Source organism: Gouania willdenowi, chromosome 6 (genome assembly GCF_900634775.1).
Source record: "Gouania willdenowi chromosome 6, fGouWil2.1, whole genome shotgun sequence".
NCBI lineage: Eukaryota > Metazoa > Chordata > Actinopteri > Blenniiformes > Gobiesocidae > Gouania > Gouania willdenowi.
In genome coordinates this window covers 55,713,050-55,737,740 of record NC_041049.1, presented here as the reverse complement: position 1 = coordinate 55,737,740, position 24,691 = coordinate 55,713,050, and the positions used below count along the sequence as shown (strand labels likewise).

The window sequence follows — 24,691 nt, the reverse complement described above, 5'->3', positions numbered from 1 at the left end:
CCCTGATTGGTTGATATCTAAAGTGACCGGAGCTTATCTGTTCTGGCAGTTGACTGTTTGCTCCCCCATCTGGGGTTAATCACTTTGGTTTCTTGTCACCTGCCTTTGTATGCACTGTGGTTAGTAGCTACAGGCCTTTCTCCTCTATTGATGTGTACAGCTCAGAAATGAAGCACTAAGAAGGTAAGACTGTGAACTATCACCTTAAGGAGTGATTTTTTTTGTCTAAAGTATGCCCGTTTTTCTTAGGTTTTTGCTGCAACACACCTCTAAAAAACTGATCTCAGTTGTAAGTCAACCACATGTTAATGATTAATTGATTTACTTTCTTCCTCGCTGGTTATTATTTACATTTAGATATTTTAATTGTAAAACTTTGATAGCAATACAATTGGCAATGGACTCGTTTTTGTGTCTTCTTTGTGAGACAGAACGCAGTTGGAAGTGTTTAAAGTCATTGAATTTGAAGTGACAGAGAATCAGCTGCTGTCAGATGGATTTGGCATAGTTTGGAGGAGTGGAGCGATTGTCCGTTTGGCAGGAAGTGAAGGTGTTGTCAAGAAGATTATTATTCAAGTCAGCAGTGGGTTTTTGAGTGACAGGCTGCTGAGTAAATGTGTGATGTTTTGGAGCAGAGGTTTGTCACGATTAATGTGTTTGTTTTTTGCATTATAAAATGGACTATAGTGGGCATAGTATGTTTTCTGTTCTTTTAATCTGAATGGCATTTGTTTTTAAAAATACCTCTGTGTCACTCTTTAGGTGAGCGTTCTGACTGACCAAGTAGAGGCTCAGGGAGAGAAGATCAGAGACCTGGAAAGCTCTTTAGAGGAACATCGGCAGAAACTAGCTTCCACGGGAGAGATGCTTCAACAGGTAAGAGAAAACAATAATTTGAGCTGCTGCTTAAGTTGTGGTTTACAGTATGTTTGTAGAATGAAGACTAGTGGAAGATAAGGGGAATTTACTGTTCCCTTATCTTCCACTAAAGTAGAACTAGTGTTAACTTTAGTCCTGTTGTCTTTGTGGTAGATTAAACATGAACGCAGCATAGAGCTTTAGACAAAGTGTAAGACAGTTTACTGTCCAAACAGACTCTTGGGTTGGAGGGTGACCTTTGGAGATCAAAACAAAGCGCTCCTCTAAGACGTGTGCTGTGAGAATGGGTGGTTGGACATGTTTTGCTACAATTAGACAAAGGATTCTTCTATTCGTCTTTGGTTTTTAGTGGCACTCTGCAGCTTTGTATGACTTTCTGGCTCTGACTAAAATCTTGGTTTAGTATGGTCCTGATGCAAAAGCCCTTTAACTGTAACTGGGAAAGAGAATGTATCACATTTTTCCGCTCTTGCCCGTCTTGCTCTCTCCTTTTACTCTTTGTTTATTTTTTACTTGCATTACTGCCACCACCTGCTGATGCCCTCCAGCACATTTTCCCACAAGGTTTAAATACCATAAAGTGAAGTAGCATTAGCTTGTAAAATCATGCAAAACATGGGATTCTCTAACTCAGTGGTTCTCAAACTTTTTTGGTTTAAGTACCCTCTTTCTCTTATTTCTGAATCCAAGAACACCCTTTGTCCGACTACAATGTTTTGCTTAGAAAACTATGTAAAAACAACTATAGAGCGTTACGATGGAATAAATGAGTGATAACACACATTTTAAAGAATCTCATTTTGTAAATGAGTGGAAAGAAACAGTATTTAGTGCAGTGGTTCCCAACCTTTTTTCTAGAGAATTTCTAGTGACTACAAAGACATTTTTGTCGTGAATTTGTTTGAGCTCAGATATGTGTGTATATATATATATATATATATATATATTACTATTTTTCAGAAATTTCAGGTGACCCCACATGGGGTTGAAAAACATTGATGTAAAGGCTCCTGATTAGATGTATTTCTATAGTTTTTATAATTTCCGGTCATCTCACGCCTGGGGTGGGACCAATACTGACAATTTTCCACTCTCTCTCCTGAGTACTTCCTGCAGTGCCATTGCGTACCCCCATTTGAGAAACACTGCTTTAGATGTTTGTCTACAAAGCATAAGCTGCAACTTTTGTCTTTCAATTATTTTAAGATGCATTACAAAACAGAAGATACAGCTTGTATTTTTTTTGGACCACATAGAAAATGTAACATGCTAGTGAGACCCTAAATTGCATTTTCTACACACACAAGACTTGTTTTAACAGTAATAATTGCTTTTGCTCAATGTATCTTATATATCTTACTATGAACGTAATAGAGGTTAATGGTTTTTTGGGATGTCAATCCTGAGTCTACCCATTATGTGTTAGAAAATATTTCTGTTTTGGTCCAATTTAGTGCCTACATTCAACTTTATTGGGAAGTTGTGCAACTTTCTGATGGTTTGACATTTTCTTTTGACTGAAAACTATCTTCAAAGGACTGGAGACTGCAAGCATGGCACAATACTGGTACAGGTTAAATGTAAAAAATGTACTACATATTGACAGTAATTATCAAATTTAAACTAATATATATTAACAAGGAATTAAGTATAATATAGGCTATGTGCAGATTTATAGTTCCTGTAGAACAGTTTTACCATTCTTGTATGTATTTTGAGGCAGTTTAATAACCATAATGATGAAATTAGCCTTTCTCGTTTGCTAAATTGTTGAAGAAATGGTTGGATTTACCATGAATAGGATGGATGAGGAGCGCCACAGATAAAATGCTCTTTGTAATTTGAATGCCACTCTAATAGGGGTGCACGGTGGCTTAGTTGTTAGCACGTGATCCTCACAGCAAGTAGGTCCTGTGGTGGACTTTTGGGTCTTTTCTGTGTGGAGTTTGCATGTTCTCCCCGGATTTCCCCCGGATTTTTCTCCTCCCACAATCCAAAAACATGACTGTTAGGTTGACTGGAGTCTCTAAATTGCCCGTAGGAGTGAATGTGAGTGTGACTGTTTGTTTGTCTGTGTTCCCCTGCGATGGACTGTCGCCCTGTCAAGGGTGTACCTCTGCTTAACACCCAATGAGAGCTGGAGATAGGCACCAGCAGACCCCGTGATCCAGAAAAAAGGAGCAAGCGGGTCAGAAAATGAATGAATGGATGAATGACACTTTAATATTCACACACTAATGATCCCAGTATTAAAATACTTATTTACATACACCCCCCCAGCACTGATCGCGTATTGTTGTGATAGTTAGCATGCTAGTTTTAGCATTCTTTGCTGTCATGAGAGCCAGCAATGGTGGTGCATTCCAGAGATGGTATTAATAAAACTTTTAGTTCTTTTTTCAGAAACACAATGAGGAAAATGTTGAAGTTATTGCAGCCCCCAAACACTAAGCAATGAAGCATTACAAGCCCTTAAGTGGTTCCAGTTGTGTTACTTGACGTCACCAATGAAGCAACCTCATGAGTTCTGCCATTTCATTGTGCAAGGACACAGCTCTGTGTTGAACATAATCTGCCCACTGTTTAGGCTCCTCAACAGGCTCTTTGTCCTCCTCCAAACCAACAAAGGGCATAAAAAGACCACATCCCCAAAATAAACACCCCACCAGGGCTATGACGTGGTTTACCCTGATGCTGCCACACCCAGACGAAGCAGGATTTAACACTTTGTGCTGGTTCAGAAACACTGCAGTTAAATACAACTAATTATATCATTTTCAATCCTGCTAAGTTAATAAATGTGCACAAAAGACGTCACTGTTAAACATCTACAACGTAGTCTACAGAAAGCAGGGTCCCCAAAAGTCTGATATCCCCTAATTTACATAGAAATAAAAAAGAGCAGCTAAATGCCCTGAAGCAGAGAGCCTAACACTGGGGATAAGGTTTGGGAATTTTGGGAAATATTTTTATAAAATAGATCAATGGCATTTTATTTTTTATTTTTTGACAATAATTTGGGTAACAAGACCAATCCTGAATCCCAAACTCTCACATATATCACCTTTTTATTGAAAATACGGCAAAGTTATTTATCTTAAATATTGAAATCTTTAAAATCTCACAATTGTCACTTATAAAGAGTGCCAGTATTGTTGTAATTTCCCCCCCAAAAAACTAAGATACTGTATGTGACTGAGTTTACGTCTTTAATCTAAAAAAAAAAAAAAAAAACATTCCTCTGTGTTTATTCATCTGTGAAACATGAGTATTTTTTAATGCATCCCACAGTGGGGAAATTTACTGACATGACCGCTCAATAAAATAAAGACAACAGGAGACAATATCTGAAGAAAATATTAAATAAAGATATTAAATGATATTAAATATTAAAGATATTATTATTATTTAATATAAAAGATATTATTATTATTTAATATTAAAGATATTATTATTATTTAATATTAAAGATATTATTATTTAATATTAAATAAAAATCCTCTGGAATCTCAGAATAATGATGCAGTATTAGTTTTGTAAATTTTAAAGGAGGTCTTTGGCAAATCCATAATCAAATCTTAATCGCAGACTAAAACTAAAAATTATACTTGTTTTTTGGTAGTGTTTACACTACAATTATAATTGTAATCACGTAATTGATCATTATTTACAATTATGGCAAATTTATAATCTTAATTGTAATTTAAAAAATCTGTCGCCGTTGTAATTGTTATTGAATTGTAATTGTGTTTACTTTGTAATTGCAATTACCATGGAAATTCACTAAAAACTGTCAATTACAATTTCAATAAACGCAAACCAGGTCTATGGCTTCCACGTATGTAGTTAACAAATAATAAAATATGTTTCATAGAGTTTATAGCTATTAATAAACGTTTGGGGAATAGTTGAGCTTTTACACAAGATATTATCATAAATGCACTAACATAAATGTATAGATGCTAAAACAACATCGTACACACAAAAAAAACGTTAATAATTTAATTGGAATTGGAAAAAAAAATTTGTAATTGTAATTTGTAATTGAACATGGATAATTGAAGATTTAATTGTAATTGAAAAATGTAATTGACCACAACCCTGATGCCTGCATTGAGTCACCAAGACTAAATCTCCCAGTACAGGAAATTGAACGAGGCTCACGTACAGGCACTAAAACAGAAAGCCCAGCATAGCACGAAGCATTATGGGATGGGGCTGCAGGGCTGCTGCTCACTGCAGGAACCCCAACTAATCTAATCAGAGATGGCCCTTAGTTAGCGCACACACACACACACACACAGTAGTGTGCTCTGATGCTGGAGGGGTCCACCCACACATCCACACATCCAGTCATACTGCGAGTGTATGTCCTACGGTGCCTTCATGTAGACACTGAAATGACTGTACTGTCACGCACATGTAGATTAAGTCAAGGGTCATTATTCATTTTCGTGGCACATGGTTTCATCTTTAAAGCCTTTTCTTTTTTTCAAAGTAATGACTGCCAATCTGAATTAGAAACAAAAAACGAATAAATAAAATGAATGAAAATGAAACAAATTTTACTACTGATGATTCTGCTTCATCAAATGATAAATAGCATCTGAATGCACTGAGTTACTGAAATGTTTGGTGTAGAGGTATCACCAAGTAAGATAATGAATAAATATTGCGCTTTTAATTATATTTCCAAAACACACTTGGATTGTGATTTGTATTTGTTACGAATCTGTTAAAGCTGAGCTTTAATTACTCCAAAAGAGATGATAATTTGTCCTGTGCTGCTCCTCAACAGGAAAAGCAAATGTCAGACAGCTGAGCTGTGGGGCCACAGTCCTGATAAATTAGCTCTGAATACTGCAGCTTATCCTTCTTTAGTGACCCTGGTGTCCGGTTGCAAACTGACAGTCAGCTGGCATAACTAAACCAATTTCCTGTGTGTGTTTGCATTTGCGTGTCAATCTGAGTCATTAAGAGATTTTCAGAGAACTTGTGGGTAGAATTACATGTTTATTGCAAAAATAAACGCAATAGGAATATAAGACAATAAATATGCACCAGAATCGGCAGACTGATCGCTCGCTTCTTCAGCTGTGAAGAACATTGTTGCACTGTTTTTCGTCTCCTACCCTCACTTTTTCAAAGGCTGGTGGTAATAAGCAGAGGTGTAAAAAATACTGATATATCCTACTCAAGTAATAATACTGTTACTTGATTGAAATTGTACTCAAGTACAAGTTTTAGTAAGTCATACATAAAATACTGAAGTACAGGTAAAAAGTAGATCAATTACATAGTACTCAAAGTAAAAGTTACTTTCATTTATTTTTGGTAATAAATCTTGCCGTGGTTCCCTTGCATACAGTAAACATCTCATGTATAAACTTAAAAAGGATGAGAACAAATCTTGCACAATTGGAACTTAACTTATTTTCCACAAAGGCATATTTATAGGTTTGTCAAAATGTACAATTACGTCTTAATTAAAATAACACCAGCAAATTTATTTCAAATTAAGAAAATAAATGCAAAATTTATTAACTCTAAAACTGAGAAAATAACCTCCATTTAATGCCGTTTTGGTGCGGTAAAATCGTAAAATCTGATTGGCCGGCTGTGATGTGAAGCATTTGATTGTTGTTTGGTTATTTTATTTTTTGTGGTTTCACAATGTCCGATGATCATTTAAAACAAAAAAATAATAAATTACTCAGTAATGTTAGATGCAGAAATCTAATGAATTACTTTACTTTTTTAAAATGTACTTAAAGCTGCAGTTTGTAAGTTTTCTTTTTTGGCATAATGTGGTCAAAAATGTATAATCATCTTTGAGCATATTGTAATCCAAATTGTTCTGAGTAGACAGTGAATCTCATCTCCTTCTCTTGGCCATGTAAGTGGAGTTTATAAATCTGGATGTCAGCCAATCAGAGATCTCTCTACAAACACATGTGGTTTATGATGTTACGGTGCGCAGGTCTGAGGCTCAGGTGCAGAAAGCAAATAGGACAAGGAAATAAAATTAAAACTTATTATTTCATAACAAGATACGTCCTGAAAGGAGGAAGAAAAAAAACATGAACAAAAACCGCAACTGGGCGGACCTAAAAAACTACAAAAAATCTACTGACCAAAAACTACCACTGCTGGGTGGAACTGAAAATTACTAACACGGTCTCAAACTCAAGAACCAATGGGGAAACCTAGACTTAGGGTGTACTCATACTGCCAGCCCGGGCCGTTCCAAGCTCACAGCAGGAATTTACACAAATATGCATATAAACGTATATCACTGGTATATTAACCCATATAAACCCCCCAAAAAATATGGAAATGGGACATTTTACTGCTGCAAATGTATAACATATTACTGGTATTTTGAGAACAGGACACGTTTTTTGGTTTATATGGGTTAATATACCAGTAATATGTATTTATATCCTCTGAAATACCAGGACCTGATGATGAGCTGCTACACGTTGTTTCTGTTGTCTGTCCCGCTGTCGGCTGAGCAAAGAGAAGTCTTGATGGTCATGTTGTCCTCTGCCTCCATTAGTTCTCTGAGATGCCGTTCATGTATCCTCAGGTAACGCCAACTCTGACCTCTTCATCGGCTAACGAGCACTTCTGACACCGCTATCATTATGGAAAGCGGATGTTTATGTGCCGTAAAGCGTCGTGCGGTATCAACGTCATCACGTTTTGCGCGTGGTTCGAGACGAGTTGTGTGCACGCATGCGCAGCCCACCGTGTTTCGCCCGCCTCTTCCAGTGGGACCATCAGGCCGTTACCCCCCCTGCGGTGCAGTTCACACCTACGCAGGCCAGACAATGGTCCCCCATGGTTTCACACATGCACAGAGCTGGTTAGGAACGGCCCTGGTTGCCAGTGTGAGTACACACTAAACTAAAGGCTGAAAGAGCAGGGAGCCTTAACTGTGTGGCCAGAGCTGGAGGCTAGGAGCGGGCAGAGCAGAGTCCAGAAGCGGAGTGGAAAGAGGAGTCAGGCGGCAGAGGTGTGCGGTGGAAGCTGGGATGGCGATCTGTCTGGGCTGGCAGCAGTGATTATCCAGAGAGGAACTGAAGGTATTAAAGGAGGCAAGACGTGATGTTGGAGGCTGGAGGACACTGGAGGATTGCCAGTGGAGCTGAACAGGAGCGGTCACGGAACTGAAACGGAGGAGAATGAATGGGATTAGCCTTTAGCATTTAGCATCAGCAATCAGAGCAGGAATGAGCAAAATGCTTAGAAACTGACTGAGGAAGTACTACGGTCTGGCGTCGAGTGGTGGTCACAGGCCAGGTTATATAGAGTGTGAAGTGAATGGAAGCAGATCAGATGATTCCCCCATACCAGCCCAGCAGCTTCCGTGAACTAACTCTACACCCCTACTTGGAGGAAAACAGAGAAAGGAGAGGGAGGAAAGGAAAACAGGGAAATACTGCCCCTATGTGGCAGCAGAGGTGGAGGGCGTGACACGACACCTGAGCTGTTTTGGGCGCTTCTATTCGCTGCTCGACTGAAGTCTGGCACGTTCATGGTTGTAAAGGTGCATTTGCGGACGTTCCAGCAGAAGTCCCCATAACGGCGTAAGGCACAACAATTACACGGCAAATCAAGTGGAAAAAGGCAGGCCGAGGTGGAGAAGCAACTGAATAAAGTCACAAACACTGAGGAGGAACGGACCGCTTTCGCTTTGCGTCCTCGCGGACCTCCTGACTGTGGTCGGGTCCTCCGCACACACATACTGGCTTCAGAGGGGGAGCGTGAACATACAGGATAAATCGCGTGTAAACCTAAAAGTTCATTTTTACAGACTGAATGCGGCTGACGCCCAGGCAGCTGGGATCACCCCCCTCTCTGTGTGCTTGTAAAGGGGACGAGCCGACGGCAGCAGCCGCTGCTCAAGACAATAACTACAGTGATACGTGTATTCATGTCTCTAAAGCACCACAAAAATCTCCACTAAAACACGTCCCTACATTTGTCACTATCTCTCTATATTGAGAAAAAACTCACAAAAGACACTGGTAAGGGACGTTAAGTTTCAGTTTTGGTTTCAAAACGGAGTGGACTGATTTAGAAATACACTCAAAAAAAGTGCAAGTCCCCATAAAAGCAACTAAATTACAGTAACGCGAGTACTTGTAATCTGTTACTTTCACCTCTGGTAATTAGTCTCCCTTCATGACTGTATCCACATTTATATTAATACAATCAAACATGTTGAAATGACTGTGGCTGAAGTCATGTGCAGCTTGTTCTCCTTACATACATTAACATGACATAATGGTGCAATATGTGTTTTTTTTTTTTATTATAGCACACATGTTAACCATTTGTTTTTGGAGGAAAAGTGGGACAGGATGCAAGAGGGGAGAACTTAGCTCATAAAAGGCCAGGGCTGGACCCCAGAAAATTTTGGCTGATGTTCAGATTTCCATTTTATAGATATTTTCTTTGGGATGTGATTGTATAAATTGTGTCTGGAAACAATACGAACGTGTGTATTGTCAGCTATACTTTCTGCTCTACAGTGAACAGTGTGACAATGAATTGTGACGCACACTGTGTCATCAGCACCCTAATGTACTGATTTGGCTCCAAGCAACCACATGCCAAAGTTGAGCCTCAGTGAGCTGCAAGTGTGACTGTGGGCCTGGATTTGTGTTTATGATGTGCTGCGCTCCATTAAGGTCACATCATATTCGTTGTGACACACAAACCACTGCAGAGGACGAATAGATGAAGACTTCCTCAGATGATACGAGCAGTAATAGTTTGTAATGACATTCATACATTAGCAGAAGGGTACAGTAGACTGAAATATTGACTGATTTGTTAAAACCTCCTGCTCTTGGAATTGGAAAACTTCCTCTGGTTTAAAGATGCTTTGGTAACACTTTACAATAAGGGTCCCTTAACTTAATTATTTTAGTTAATACATTTTAAAGCATTAATTAACAGTTTAATAATAACTTATTAATCATTATAATATATTACCTAATATAAATGAACATATCAGTTAATGCATAATAAACCGTTAATTAATGTTTACTGCACAAAGTTAATTAAAACATCATTAAGCATTAATAAAACGTACATAATGTAATTATTTATCCTTATGTATGCATACTTAAAATACATTGATTAAACGTAATAACTTCTCTAGTAATCATTTACTTATAGTGTTCATTAAATAAGATGTTATGTCACATTTTAACCCAACAAAAGCCACCAACAATTACTGATGGTTAACTGTAATGTTTATGAGGGACTCTTACACAGCTTATTAGTGCACTAATTAATACACTGTTAATTAATGCTTAATAATGCAATAACTAACATTAATTAAGGGACCCTTATTGTAAAGTGTTACCGATGCTTTAAAAAATACTTTAAAAACACCTTTTCTTTTTTTTTTTTTTCTTTCTTTAAAAAAACTAGTACAGTGCCCGTCGGAAGTATGCATTCATGTGGGAGCATAAGGGGTATAATTGCGGGTGCAAAATGTGGGTGGAATTTTCCTGGTTTAATTCTATGGGACATGTGCATGATAAATGTGTTTGTTGTTTGTTTTTTTACTCACTTTTATATTTTTTTTGTTTGGTGTATTTTTCTGTAATGTATGTTTTTTGGAGTCATGTGTATTTTTGTATCTTTCTGTTGTGTTTTTGTGCATTTTTTGTATAAATATTGTTTTTGTTGCCATTGTAGTGTGATTCAGGAGTCATCTTGCGTATTTTTTGTATAAATATTTAGTTTTGTGTGTTTTGAGCCATTTTCATATTTTTGTTGTATTTTTCTGTAATGTGTGTTTTTGAAGTCAGCATTGTTTTATTTGTCTTTTTGTGCATTTTTTGTATAGTTTTTTGTCCATCAGCACAGCCACTGCTCACAGTCATGAGACGAAAGAGGAAGTGAAGTCCGTGACCGGAGATTTAAAGGAAGTTTGGAATCATGGGAATAATATTAAATAACCATGAAATATTAACTTTAATGACTTTTTGCGGTACAAAAACGTTTTTAATATTGACCTTTTTTTTTTTTTTTTTAACCCAAACAACCTGCGACATGGTGACGTCATGAACCCAGAACCGGAAGTTGCGCGCTGTTACCGAGGGAGCCGTAAATATAAAATTAATGTTTTGACCGTTATGCTTCACCAAATTACTCCAAAATAACAGATGCACACACTCGGGGTATTTGGAACGTGGATGATTAGCAGTTGATTCACAGTTCATCTGTTTTGCCAAGACGGATGCCGGAAGTCGTCTCTCAACAGATGGTGCGCTAGCGCCCCCTCACACCCTGTGGTCAAAAACTGAATAGGTTTCATTTCGGGGCCGTCCAGCAGTGAAATAAAATTAAAATAAACATTTTGAAATGACCAAATTACTCCAAAATAACAGATACACACACTCGGGGTATTTGGAACCCGTCGACCGAGTTTCAGGTCGAACTCGCACCGTGTCGGGGAGATATTTGCTCCACACACACACATCCACACACACACAGACCTCCCTTGCTTTTATAGGTAGATGTAAATAATGTAAAATGTGGTTGTATCCATGTTGTAATTAACACAGCTTCCTTTAGAATAGAATCATTTTATTGTCATTACTTAAGTACAATGAAATTGCACATGCCCCTCCCAAAGATACTTCAAAATAAAAAGTTCATCAGTATAAAAGTGCATGGGTATAATAGTGCACAGTCAGTTGTGGCAATATTGTTGTGATACGATTCTGCCCGGATCACACTGACCTTCATCAATTTTAATCTTTAGTTACTGTGAAAAAAAATTGTGTAAATTTGTGTACGTGGTTTTCTCAGCATTTTTTTTCAGTACTGCGGGCTGGGCCACTCTTCACTTAATGTTGGGCCGCATATGGCCCGCAGGCCGCCATTTTAACAGCGCTGCATTCAGGCATCACCTTCCAGAAGTGAAACTAAAACTCGAGGTTTACTTTGTACCCAAATACATTTGTTCTCAGCACAAAAAAATTGGTTTGGGTTTTAGTTACTTTTCAAACAATGGGGTCTTATGCAGCTTTAATCAATAACTGAACAATTCATCCGACTTCCACAAGCACACACACACACAAACGTTGCACCATTAATAATAATAATGTTGATTTAGTTCAGGGGTCACCAACTTTTCTGAAACTGTGAGCTACTTCATAGGTACTGTATAGTAAGAAAAGCACTTCTTAAATTTTACATTTTCACGGTTTCACTTTAAATAGAAGGTAAGATAATAAGAAAGACTAACAGTAACTTAAAAATGTAGGAAATGCTGAGTTTTCAACATGCAACACTATTTCTCCTAATTTATGCAATTCTTTCATTTTCATACATTATATAGAAAATTTACCTTGAGTTTAAAAAAATATTTCATATATATCATATTATGTACAACATACCACTGGCCATACACTAGATCTGCAACACTTGTCACGATGCTTCAGCAAAAATAAACATTTAAAGATGGTTAATTTAATACCAAAACTTTATTAGCAGTATTTAACTTTACTCAGTACTAACTACATCTCTCATATGTAGTTTGAATCCTGTAAATCAGATTTTAGATGGAGCTATTTGGTGACTAGAGCTCCTGAGGGCCCCTCATATGGTCCATGTGGGCAACCTGGTGCCCACGGTCACTGGGTTGGTGACCCCAGGTTTAGTTGCGGTTTTAAAATTGAAATACTCAAATAAAAAAGGATAATTAAGCAAATTTACCATTACAGACAGATGTAAAAAATGTGCAGTTCAGAAACTATTTTGGTTTTGAAAAGAGGAAGAATTATTCAAAATGAGGAAGTGAAAGTCACTGAGGATTGGTAAAGCGATGAGTGTTTAATGTGCGTCAGAGAAGAAGACTTGCCTTCTTTTCTTTTCTCCCTCTCATACCAAAGAAGCACAGAGTTGTATTAATAGAGTCCCCAGCACGCCTCTGTATGTGTGTGTTAGTGTGTATATTTAGCTTTATGGGGTCTGGGCCCCCCTGGCCTGCTGGGTCTGTCAGTGTGGGAAGAACTTAGTTGTGATCGGGCCAACATGCTTTTTCTCCAAAGCGATGATCATCGGTGTATGTTTACTCTGAGTGAGTGTGAGGTGTCCAGGCTTTCTAAAGATGTAAACTAGGTTTGTGTTTCCCAGGAGCTGATGAGCAGAACTTCTCTGGAGACCCAGAAGCTGGATCTGACTGACGAGGTATCCTTCCTCAAACTAAAGCTGGTCAGCATGGAGGAGGCAAACGCTAACAACCATGTGAAGGATCCCACGGACAGACAACAGAACAAAGCTGAGGTACGTAAAGCTTGTGTGTGGACACGTCTAGGTTTTGTTTCCTTCGTCAGAACTGATCACTTCATTGAAAAAGAAGTCTCAGTATCACTGCTGCAGCTACTTCCCACTGAGAAAAAATATGTTGAAATGTGATGCTAATTAAATGAACATTAATCCTTGACGACTGACAAACATTCTGTGGCTGGGGTGGGGGGGAAGTGTGGGGGGTGGGGGGGTCAGGGCGGTCATACATCACATAGCTGGTGTAATAAATAGGTCAATAGGCCAAATCAACATGACAAAGTCCATTCAGGGCTATTTGTGTACCTCAATTTAAAGTATTTCTGGGTTTGTATTGGCATTTTGTCAAAACATCTAGATTAGCTGGATGATTATCCATGTTTAAGTAGAACATTGTTGTTAATAAAACTCAATTATTGTGTGCTCTCATTTCAAAATGTGCCAAATGTCAATGTACTAAAAGGTTTTCCATTAGTAAAGTATGAAACCTTATGGCTCTAGTGCTACGTACGTTTGCTTTTCAAAACTAACCATTTGTATCTCTTAAAGTCTGCTTGACTGATGTTATTGTAGAATATTAATCAATTATTGGTTTTTAGTTTAGTTGGTTTAAACTCTCTTGCCTTTTATTCATTGTCCCATTTAACGCAATGAAAATATAATACGTGTTTAGCAACACTGCACAAACTCAAGCTAAAATAAACTTATGACTATACAACTTTCTTATCAGAAACGTGTCTTCAGTCGAAGGCAAAAAAAAATGTGCTTTTTGTTCACTGATGCTCAAAATGTTGTGTTAATATCTCATTGGTAAAATTCACATTACTCAGGTAGTCAATAATCAACAAAGTGAACCCAAAGTATGTCACACATTTTCATTTTTACTGTGTAAAACAGATGAAGGTAGCTGCTTTTGTTCAGTAAAGGATTTTTGATTGATTGATGTCTTTATTTCAAACATGTAAAATGATAAAAGAACTATAGTTAAAAAAAAAAGAAGAAAAATGATAAATTACAACAGCAGAAATACACCATTGATTTTATCCACCAACACTTACACTTCTCCATTTACATGTTTCGAAAAGGAGTAGGAAGAAGTGTAAACACATTTAATCCTACCCCTTTAATCACTACAGATTTTGCTTTTTTAGTACAACTACTAATACAATTAATTGTTAATATTTCATTAAACAAACAATCTACATCTTCACAAATAGACCATCGCTAATCAACACAATGGAGAAAAATAAGCAACAACAAAAACAGCTTGAGTGAAGCTAAAAAAGGCTAGGATAGGTGTGCAGTGAGCACAGCAACATGCTTTCTGCCATCTGCAGTTGAGCAGTCTTTGTCTGTCCTCACTACTTTGTTTGTGTTGACTTGTTCATTGTGACATCCAGCTGTTGCCCACTGGCACCAGTAGATACTAATGCTGAGTGGGCGTAAGATGTTTGTAGATGTTTGTGCATGAAGCCATCAAAACCACACCAAGGGCTCTGCTTTGATTGATCAAGCATGACCCAGCATTTCCAACAAATGGGGCCCTACGCTCTACGCATGCACACCTTAGAGCGTGACTGGGATTGACGAAGGAAGACAACAAAAAGGAATCAGTGGGGGAAGAAAGCGATGTTAAATCATTCACTGCCAGCCATTTTCAGAGCAGCCAACCCCTCAGTGCCAGGCATTTTAGATATTTTGTCCTGTGACAATCTGACATCTGAAACCAGATTCTGACAGATTAAACTCACTACTTTCATCAGAAAAAGAATTGTTTCTAGCTTGTTTCGTTTATCCATAATCAGCAGTTGAATAGAGGCAAGTTTCACACAAATCGCCAGTTTGTGACAAAAAGCTGAGAAACAGCTTTTTCTGAAAAAACCGATTAGTGACATTGAAGCAAATGTTTTTTTTTTTTTGCTTCAGGAACACCTCAACATTTGTTTCTTTCTATAAAACTACAAAAACAACACTGAGACTGGGCTTTTGATGGCAACATTACTATTATTTTGCTATCTAGGTCAGAGTTGAATGGATTTCTTGCTGTATTTTGGTGTTCCTCCAAGTCTGTCCCCCGTCATTCTCCCCACACGCAACTTCCTTCTCCCCCGAGTGTCACCGTTTGCCCCATTTTTTATTGTTTTATCTCACCTAAAAAGGTGAATGAACACTATAAATAAAAATGAACTTAGGGCGGGGGTGTCAAACTCATTTAGTTCAGGGGTCAAATACGGGGCAGCTTGATGAACATCCAGTAATGTTTGTTTAAAACTTATAACCAATGGGCTTCTTTACTGGACTGTGACCAACATTGAAGAATGCTCCTCTTTCAAAAGTGAAGCTTGTTTATTTTTAACAGTTATTTAAAATAACACCAATGAATTAAATTTCAAAATATTACAAATTATCAGGCTAAGTATAGCTACATTTGTGAACTCTAAAACTGGAAAATATGCGGCATTCAAGGCTGTCTTTGCACCGTGCATTACGCTTAATCTGGTAGGTCGGTTATGATGTGATGCATTTGATTGTTGTCAGGTCATTTGATTTGTTTTGTACTTTCACAATGTCTGTTGATAATTTTAAAATAAAATTAAAATAATAATTTACTCAGTAACGGTTGGATGTAGAAATGTAATGAATTACTTTACTTCTTTTAAAATTTACTTAAGTACAATTACTGATTTAGAAATACAGAATACTCAAAAAAGTGCAAGTACCCATAAAAGCCACTCAATTACAGGACTGTGAGTACTGATTATTAATCTTTTTTAATAATGTCTTTATCACCATCAAAGACCGCCACTCTAAATCTCATTGTGAGTACAGCCTCCGCTGTGGTGCATGATGGTGCTGTGTAACCTTGACATGAGGGCGTGTAGAGACGAGCTAGACCCACATTACCACATATCCAACATTTCCAACTCACAGCCTGCAGTGTTTGGCCTTTTTCGGTCACAATACAACGCAAACTGACACCGGTGTGCAGTTTCTGTCTGTAAACTCAGGATACGGATGTGTGTCTGTGTGTGGTTAGGAACAGCTGCGAGGCTCCGGTGGGTTGGCAGGAGGAATGGCAGGCATCTGCTCTAAACATTCCTGGAGCCCAAACACTTTCACCTCAGAAAACCATGCCAATACCGCTCACACAGGGCCTGGCTTCAATTCCACCAACACCTGGAAATATTACACTTGGTTTCAGCTCTGAAATCCTTCATGTAATAGTTTCTAGCTGTTGAAATCAGATTCTATTTAGATATATAAAAACAGACCCATATTAAATCCCTTAGTACAAAATGTGAAAACCTATAATAATGTAATGTAATTTTAAATGTATTCATGAAAATCCCCTTGAGATGCAACATCTCGTTTCCGTGGAGGACCAAGAACATGTAACATTTCACAGCAAATTACAAAGCAGAAAACAACCAAAACTGACAAAAAGAAAATTTTGCTCACAACCCACAATCTCCCACCAGCCCACATCTCAGGGTAAATTTATACACATAGATCTACACATAAGTGTGTACAATACTGTATATAGATCCACATACATCATACAACCAGATACAGGAAGGAACATAAGTATTTGAACACCCTGCGATTTTGCAAGTTCTCCCACTTAGAAATTATGGAGGGGTCTGAAATTTACATCGTAGGTGCATGTCCACTGAGAGACAGAATAAAAAATGTAAAAAAATCAGGAGATCACATTGTTTGATTTTTAAATAATTTATTTGTATTCAAACGTTTCCTGTAGTTCTTGACCAGGGTTGCACACACTGCAACAGGGATTTTGGCCCACTCCTCCACACAGATCTTCTCTAGATCTGTCAGGTTTCGGGGCTATTGCTGAGCAACACAGAATTTCAGCTCCCTCCAAAGTTTTTCTATTGGATTTAGGTCTGGAGACTACCTAGGCCACTCCAGAACCTTGATATGCTTCTTACAGAGCCACTCCTTGGTTATCCTGGCTTTGTGCTTTGGGTCATTGCCATGTTGGAAGACCCAGCTTCAATGCTCTGACTAAGGGAAGAAGCAATACATGGCCCCATTCATCCTCTCCTTAATACAGTGCAGTCGTCCTGTCCCCTTTGCAGAAAAGCACCCCCAAAGCATGATGTTTCCACCCCCATGCTTCACAGTAAGGATGGTGTTCTTGGAATTTAGACCAAAAAGTTCTATTTTGGTCTCATCTGACCACATGGGTTTCTCTCATGCATCCTCTGGATCATCCATATGGTCATTGGCAAACTTCAGACGAGTCTAGACATGTGCTGACTTGAGCAGGGGAACCTTCCGTGCAATGCATGATTTTAAACCATGACAGTGTAGTGTTCTACCAACATTAACCTACCAACTCCTCCAAAGTAGTTCTGGGCCGATTCCTCACCTTTCTTATCATCAGTGATACCTCACAAAGTGAGATCTTGCATGGATCCCCAGTCCGAGGAAGACTGACAGTCATCTTTAGCCTCTTCCTTTTTTTAACAATTGCTCCAACAGTTGATGTCTTTTCACCAAGCTGCTTGACAATTGCCTCGTAGCCCTTTCCAGCCTTGTGGAGGTCAACAATTTTGTCTCTGGTGTCTTTTGACAGCTTTTTGGTCTTGCCCATAGTAGTAGTTGGAGTCTGACTGACTGTGGGGTGGACAGGTGTCTTCAACGGGCTCAAACCGGTGATAGTGATTTAGATTAATAAGTGGAGTACAGGTGGACTTTTTAAAGGCAGGGAAACAGGTCTTTGAGAGCCAAATTCTTGCTGATTGGCAGCTGTTCAAATAATTGTGTGCAGCAATAAATTACAATATCATTATTTAAAAATCATGCAATGTGATTTTTTTTTTTAAATCTCTCTCAGTGGAAATGCACCTACTGTATGATGTAAATTTCAGACCCCTCGATAATTTCTAAGTGGGAGAACTTGAAATTGCAAAATTGCTGGGTGTTAAAATACTTATGTTACTCACTGTATATACATACATGCACATATATACATTCACGGCAATACACATACATAAGCATAAGTTTACACTCATAGGCATTGGGGCTGAACGATTTTAGAAAATCTAATTGCGAATTTTTTCAATATTGTGATTGTGATTTAATATGCAATTATTTTTTCAAGGGTCTCTTGTCATGTATTTTTCACTGAACACAAGCAATAAATCAATCTGTTTCATAATAAACAATTTAAGATGTATTTAAATTTTACATAAATATAAAATATACATTTTAAAGCACAGATTACAACAATAAAGCAAACAAATCTGTGGCTTTACCTTTTCAACATATCTACAGCAACTAACTTCACATTTCATGAAACGTGTAAACATGTGGACTGCACTTCTTAAACACTCTCTGAACTTAACAGGACAGTACAAGACAGGATAAAATAATAATAATAAAAAATTGCAGCCTTTGCGATAAGAACATTGTTTATATCGCTATAATATCGCAAATGCAATTAATCGTTCTGCTCTAATAGGCATACATATATAACATATACGATATACGTATACATAGCTATATATACATAGCTACTGTATATAACGCGCAGCTAAAACGAAAGATTTGTCATTAAAAACATTGACAATCAGTTTTTAAGGAAGTTCTAAAGGAGCCTAAGGTACTGGTAAGTGACCTCAGTGATGGTTCCAGTCTGAGGTCACTTTAAAACAGAAGGACCCAACCTCTTTACGGATGGAGGAACAGTAAAAGTTAATGGATAAGTTAAGGAGAATTGGACAGAAAAAAACATTTCAAATATGGCAGTAAGGTAAAATGAATACATTTAAAAACCAGTGATACTGTCATTTTTTCTTAGGCTGTAGCCAGTTAAGTTGATCATAAGTCATCACTGCATTTTAACCATTTCTTTGTGCCTGAATATTAGGTAGGTAGGTTGCTAAAATGGACAACTGAGGTTACTTTATTCGCTGCAACTGACCCGCAAACAACATAACCAAACATAAAAGCAACAATTATATTAGCTGACAGGAGGTGTTTGTTTCCAAACTCTGCTGCTTTTTTCTCTGACCTCAGAGAAGCCTGACTGAACTCATCGCCGCTCGCTTCCCTTCTGTTTAAACAGAAAACTGAGAGAGCGGTGAGGCAGTTTGTTGTTGTTACTACAGATATATGAAGATCACATTAATTCAATATTATACATGTTCTTGAAATACTACTGCATCAGCCTCTTTTCCAAACAATGACTCATTTTATAGAAGAGGACATAAATGTACGTTTCAATCAGAACGTATGTGTTCATCTTCAGAAGAAGCACACTATACCGTTGTTGTGTTCACTTCTGTAGGTGAAGGAGAGATTTTCCTGTTTTTTATGTGTTCATTTGAATTTCCTTGTCCGCCTTTTCTGTTTTCTGAGTTTTAGCTGTACCAGTGGATGACACTGATACATATATAACTGACAGATGTGATGAATGGAGAAAAAAAAATGGTTTCTTTCTTTATCAAATTTTCATGCCATCTTTAATTTCCCCTTCCCTTTTCTCCTCTGTCACCTTTTATTTGTGTTTTTACTCCTCATAGTGTGTGGTAAATCTCATCAGTGAGCTCCAGGAGCAGATGTGCAGGTTTCAGGAGGAAATCAGTTCTCGCATCCAGGAGAAACGGGCCCTGGAGGAGAAGGAGGCCCAGCAGGGGGAGTTTAGAGGCGACCACGCCCAGGGCCACCACCCCCATTTAGGAATAAGTGACTCGGCCCCGAGTCTGTCTGATTCCGATGACTGGACTCACAATGGAGGACAGAGCGTTCACGTAGGGAGACTTGATGGATGAACTCCTCCTTCCCCTCCCCCCCCCCCCATCATTTCATCTCCTGCTCTGTCCTCCTCTTTTAACCTGTCCACACAACACTGGTATTTGGACATTTTTCCACAGAATCAAGCTAACATTGGTTGTTGTAGTGGATCTGTGTGCGTGTGCGTGTGTGTGTGTGTTTGTGTGTGTGTACTGCAGGGTTCTTCTTTGCTGGAGAAGGGTTTTCCAAATTTAGAGTGTTTAAGTTGTTTTTTGTTGTTGCTGAGACTATAGTTTTCCATCAGTATTGTTTGTATTTCATATGTGGGTTTCCCGCATGACTTTGGGTCCCCTTTACTAACCAAGTTTACATCTCCTAGATTCCTCCTACACTGACCCGGTGGATGGGCCCTTAAAGGTTTTTGTCAGACGGTGGCAAAGCGCAACTGGAAAATGTGCAGCCTGGGGGGCTGTTGGTCCTGTTGGGGGGGGGGTTTATCCATTCTTTGGTTGTCAATAACTGCATGCTGTGGTGTCTGTTTCAGGAGGACCGGGTTTTTCATATTAACCACTGGCCCAGAAGACCTTTTTATAACCGCACTGAATGTTTGAATTTCCCTATGTTGGCATGTAGAAAACAACCGTCTTGCAAAACGTGTTGATATTTAACAATGAGATTGACGCAAGTTCATTGGATACTTGTTGGTTTTTCTTGCAGGATTTGCTACAAGAGGTGAAGAAGTTGCAGAGCAAAGTGGAGGCGCTGCAGGGAGAGAAGGACAAATATGAGAGAAAACTGGGAGCTACCAAGGTATTTGATCAGAACATTACATTACACCCAAACTAAACCGCTTTCAAACAAACATACATCACATATTGTGAGTGGGGAAAAGGAAACAAATGCATCTGCATGGTTAGATTGTAAGTCTTATTGAATCAGATGTTTTACAACACAATATTGTAACTCATGACCAAAGAAAAGCTCATGAAGAGATTATTTCAATTTTGTTATGTCAAAAGAAAACACTGAAACATGTAATCCATTCCATACCTGGAAAGAGCTCAAAATTTGAGAGGAAAAAAAATATCAGCTTTTACACTGTTATATTAGCGAGAAAATAAGGAAACGCCTCTTTTTCAGCTTACATTGAAAAGGCAAGATTGTAATTTTGGAAAAAAGCCAAGTGAGCAACCACCACATCAACTTACAGCTTTGATAGTTTTCATATGAAAAGCTATGTCATTGTCTTTAAGTAGGTTTTTTTGAAAATGTTTTTTTTTTTTTTATTAATTTTTGAATACTTTCTTCTGTCCCCCACACAGTTTATTTGTGTGAAATGCTTTCCTACCCCATTTTTTATTTTTAAATCAGTGTATATATTAAATTTATACATTGAATAAACTCATCATTAGACATAATATTAAATTCACAGTTAACTGTTTTCCACTAATCATTCTTGCGTTCAGTGTTTTTGATTCACGTATGTTTGAAATTAAAATGCTGAAAATTTTCCCTGGAACGGCTTTGACTTTGCTATTCACTAATGGCATTCTCTCTTCTAACACATTGTTTGGTTTGAATGAGTTTAATCTGCCGTTGCTTCCTTCCTCCTTCACTTTCTTCTAACCCCTCCCTGTGACTTGCTTTCTTCACTTTTTTTCCGCTCTCCCTTTTCTACCCCACTTCTGGAAATCCCCCTTCCTGTCATTATCCTCTTCCTCTCTAGCTCTCCATCTCCTACTCTCTCCATGTGTGTTACCAGTCGCTCATGACACAGCTGTCCAGCCTCAAACTGACTGTGGAGCACACACAGCTGGAGAAGCAGCAGTGGGAAGAGCGCTGGCGCAGCGCACAGGTGCCTCTGCCTCCTCTCCATCCTTCCTCTCTCTCTTTTTTCCTGTCATTACAGCCATCGCCTCCCCTAATGTTGACCCTTCCCCTCTTCATCCTCTCCTCACTGTTCTTCACAATGCTGTAATGGTGCTTGATGCTTCACCCTTTTCACTGTCTCATTCCAAACACCAATTTTCATTTGACTTTTTTCCTACTATGTTCTTTTAGGCTGTCATTTCCAACTACTATCTACAGATTATAAAGATTTTTATCAATCACAAAGTGTAAAGGGCGACATAGGTTTGAACGTGCGTCCGTCTGTCCGTCCGAGTTAAAAGGGACAGCTTTTCTCAGAAACCGTTTAAGATACAATAACCAAAATTGGAGTGTGGCTTCAGAGTATCAATACATCAATGGAGTTCAAAAATGAGAAGTGCGCAAGTATTTTTTTCCACAGTTATTGCCCTTTTTCCATTTTTTTTCTTTTCTGTTCAACGTATCTTCAACAGTCATATGTCGGTATCCAGAGAGTTAGTCAAATAAAAGCATAGTTATTTTTCCAACAGCATTTTTTGGTGTCTTTTTTTTTACATTTCAAAGATATTCTACCGTTACTGCGGTATTACGTATTGTATCGTCCCACCTTTATAGTCAACACTAAACAGTGGTCACCCAAATTCAAAGAAAATCCTTATTTGATACAAAATGCATTACTAGAATCTTGCAAAATGTCATTGCACAGATCAATGATTTATTAATGATTCCCATATTTAAGAATATATTAAGAGTATCAAGTGTCACTCTTGAGGCAATTGATATTTTGCATGTAGAATGGCAGAGAAAGTGCTACGCACTGACAAAGAAAAAACATAAATTGCAACAGAAGTATCAGATTATGAAGCATGGTTTTAACTATGTCTTCTTTTGAAAATATAAGTTTTACCAATTCTTACCCCCCTGTTGGCTCCTATTGCAGCTCCCTGTGACCTATTAGATCCCATTAGTAAACAGCTGCACGTTTTAAGTCTGTATTTTCAGCGTGCCACTGTAAACATGCACGCACCTGTTTTCTGACGCCCATCGTCGGCAGCTGTTGCCTCTGCGCCTTTTGTGTGGAAGCCTTGTCATTTTCACTTTGATCAAGTTTTCAGAGGGCGCGTATCGTTTGGTCAGACAATATAGAGCTGGGGCCAAAAATGGACCTATTTACCCTTTGAACTCATGGTGGTCGGGGATCTAATCAGTCAAGAAAAATGTTGGTGAAAGATGAGCTCAAGCACAAGATTTTGTATCACAGTACTCGTCTCATGATGAGGTCATTTTTGTTGTAATTATGATGTAATATAATATATTCAGGTTAAACCACTCCATCCTTTCATTAAAACAGTGATTCTCAACTGGTGGGTCGGGAACCAAAAGTGGGTCGCGGACAGCTGGTCAAAAATAAATAAATGCTTAATGTCTCTCATGTTGGGTTGGACTTGTCTTTTATTTTGAAAGAAACTTTTCTTTTGACAGGCCAGTTGTGAAATGCTTGTTGCAAAGGCAAATATATAGATTTATGTTTTAAAAAAAAAACATTATATGGATTAATAAGATTAAATTTGGTTGGTTGAATTCTTCCCAAAAAAAAAAAGTGGGTCGCGATTTAATGACGGTGGCAAAATTGGGTCGCAGGGTGAGCCCAGTTAAGAACCACTGCATTAAAACACTTGGAAGACGAAGACGTAAAACATTGCGGTGGTTGATGGATGACCTGCTGATAACCCACTGCCATAAAGCACAATTACTTTATTACTTCTACTTACAGCTATAAGCGTTGCACGCAACAGTTGCAACCTGGCATTCAAGCAGTTCAGTTTAGTTCAACATGTCCACATTTGGCTACATGAGCCAAGTTATTGTGTGTGATGAAGTGTCATTGAAAGCAACCTTTACACATACACTGAACAAAAATATAAACGTAACACTGTTTCTATACACACAGTAAAGACCCATTTCTCTCACATATTGTGAAATAGGTCTTTTGTGTGTATAGAAAATGTTTTAGATCTTTGAGTTCAGCTCATGAAAAATGGGAGCAAAAACAAGTGTTGCGTTTATATTTTTGTTTAGTGTAATTTCTCAATGAAATCTGTGCTGCATTCACTACTACATCAGTTGTTTCCTTTAAATCGGAAAGGGGCAACCCACATGCTGCTGTCAGCTTAGCCCCAAAACAAAGACGTGAAATGACTCCAAAAATCCACAAAACAACAACAAAAGGAAATAAAATGACACAAAATGACAAAAAATTTGCAAAATGACTCTTTGGTTGGAAAATGCTTGGTCAATATTCCAAATGCTCTCATGTACTTTAGCAATGTGCTCCTCATATCAGGCAATTAAATTTTCTGTGGCCCCCACTGTGATAAAATCGCTCATGTCAAATTCAAATCATGCTATTTTCATGAGAATAAAGAAAGTTCTTTGTTTGCCTTGAACTCAGCAGATGAATCACTTTCCCCACAGGCAGAAATCTCAGAGCTGCAGCACCTTTTGGCCTCCAAAGATGCTGAGATCGAATGCCTGCAGACTCAGCTGCTGACGAGAGGCGGAACCGATAGTGACAACGCAGAGAGAGGTACAGTAAGGCTGACAGTCCAACCAATCACAGTGGATACACACATTCATCAGTGCAGTAGTAAATGATTAAATGCTATGGATGTTTTTTCCAACTCTCACTGCTGTAACATCTAACCAACGTGTCGTTCTCCTCTGCTGTGTACTTGGATTGTTTGACTCTCTCCTGCCCTCTGCTGTAGAGGAGGTGTATATCAAGCAGCTGATTAACAAATGTAAGGCATGGTGTGCTTGCTTTAGAATTCATTTCAGACTAGTCTCTCCACTTATGTATTGT

At 38.2% G+C, this 24,691-nt stretch overlaps 1 protein-coding gene across 20 annotated transcripts in view; it reads left to right on the top strand.

Annotated features, from left to right (window-relative positions):
* ppfibp2b (PPFIA binding protein 2b) overlaps positions 1-24,691 on the top strand; it is a 103,176-nt gene that overhangs the window by 51,784 nt on the left and 26,701 nt on the right. For 10 of the 20 annotated variants that reach the window (XM_028451038.1, XM_028451028.1, XM_028451034.1 and 7 more), the window contains 6 exons: positions 763-876; positions 13,033-13,197; positions 19,749-19,976; positions 20,677-20,769; positions 24,304-24,415; positions 24,597-24,629. In XM_028451038.1, the coding sequence (XP_028306839.1) occupies positions 763-876; positions 13,033-13,197; positions 19,749-19,976; positions 20,677-20,769; positions 24,304-24,415; positions 24,597-24,629 (745 nt within the window). Of the gene's footprint in view, positions 1-74; positions 184-762; positions 877-12,788; positions 12,977-13,032; positions 13,198-19,748; positions 19,977-20,676; positions 20,770-24,303; positions 24,416-24,596; positions 24,630-24,691 lie in introns of those variants that run through there. The other 10 variants (XM_028451032.1, XM_028451041.1, XM_028451045.1 and 7 more) reach the window with 9 other exon arrangements.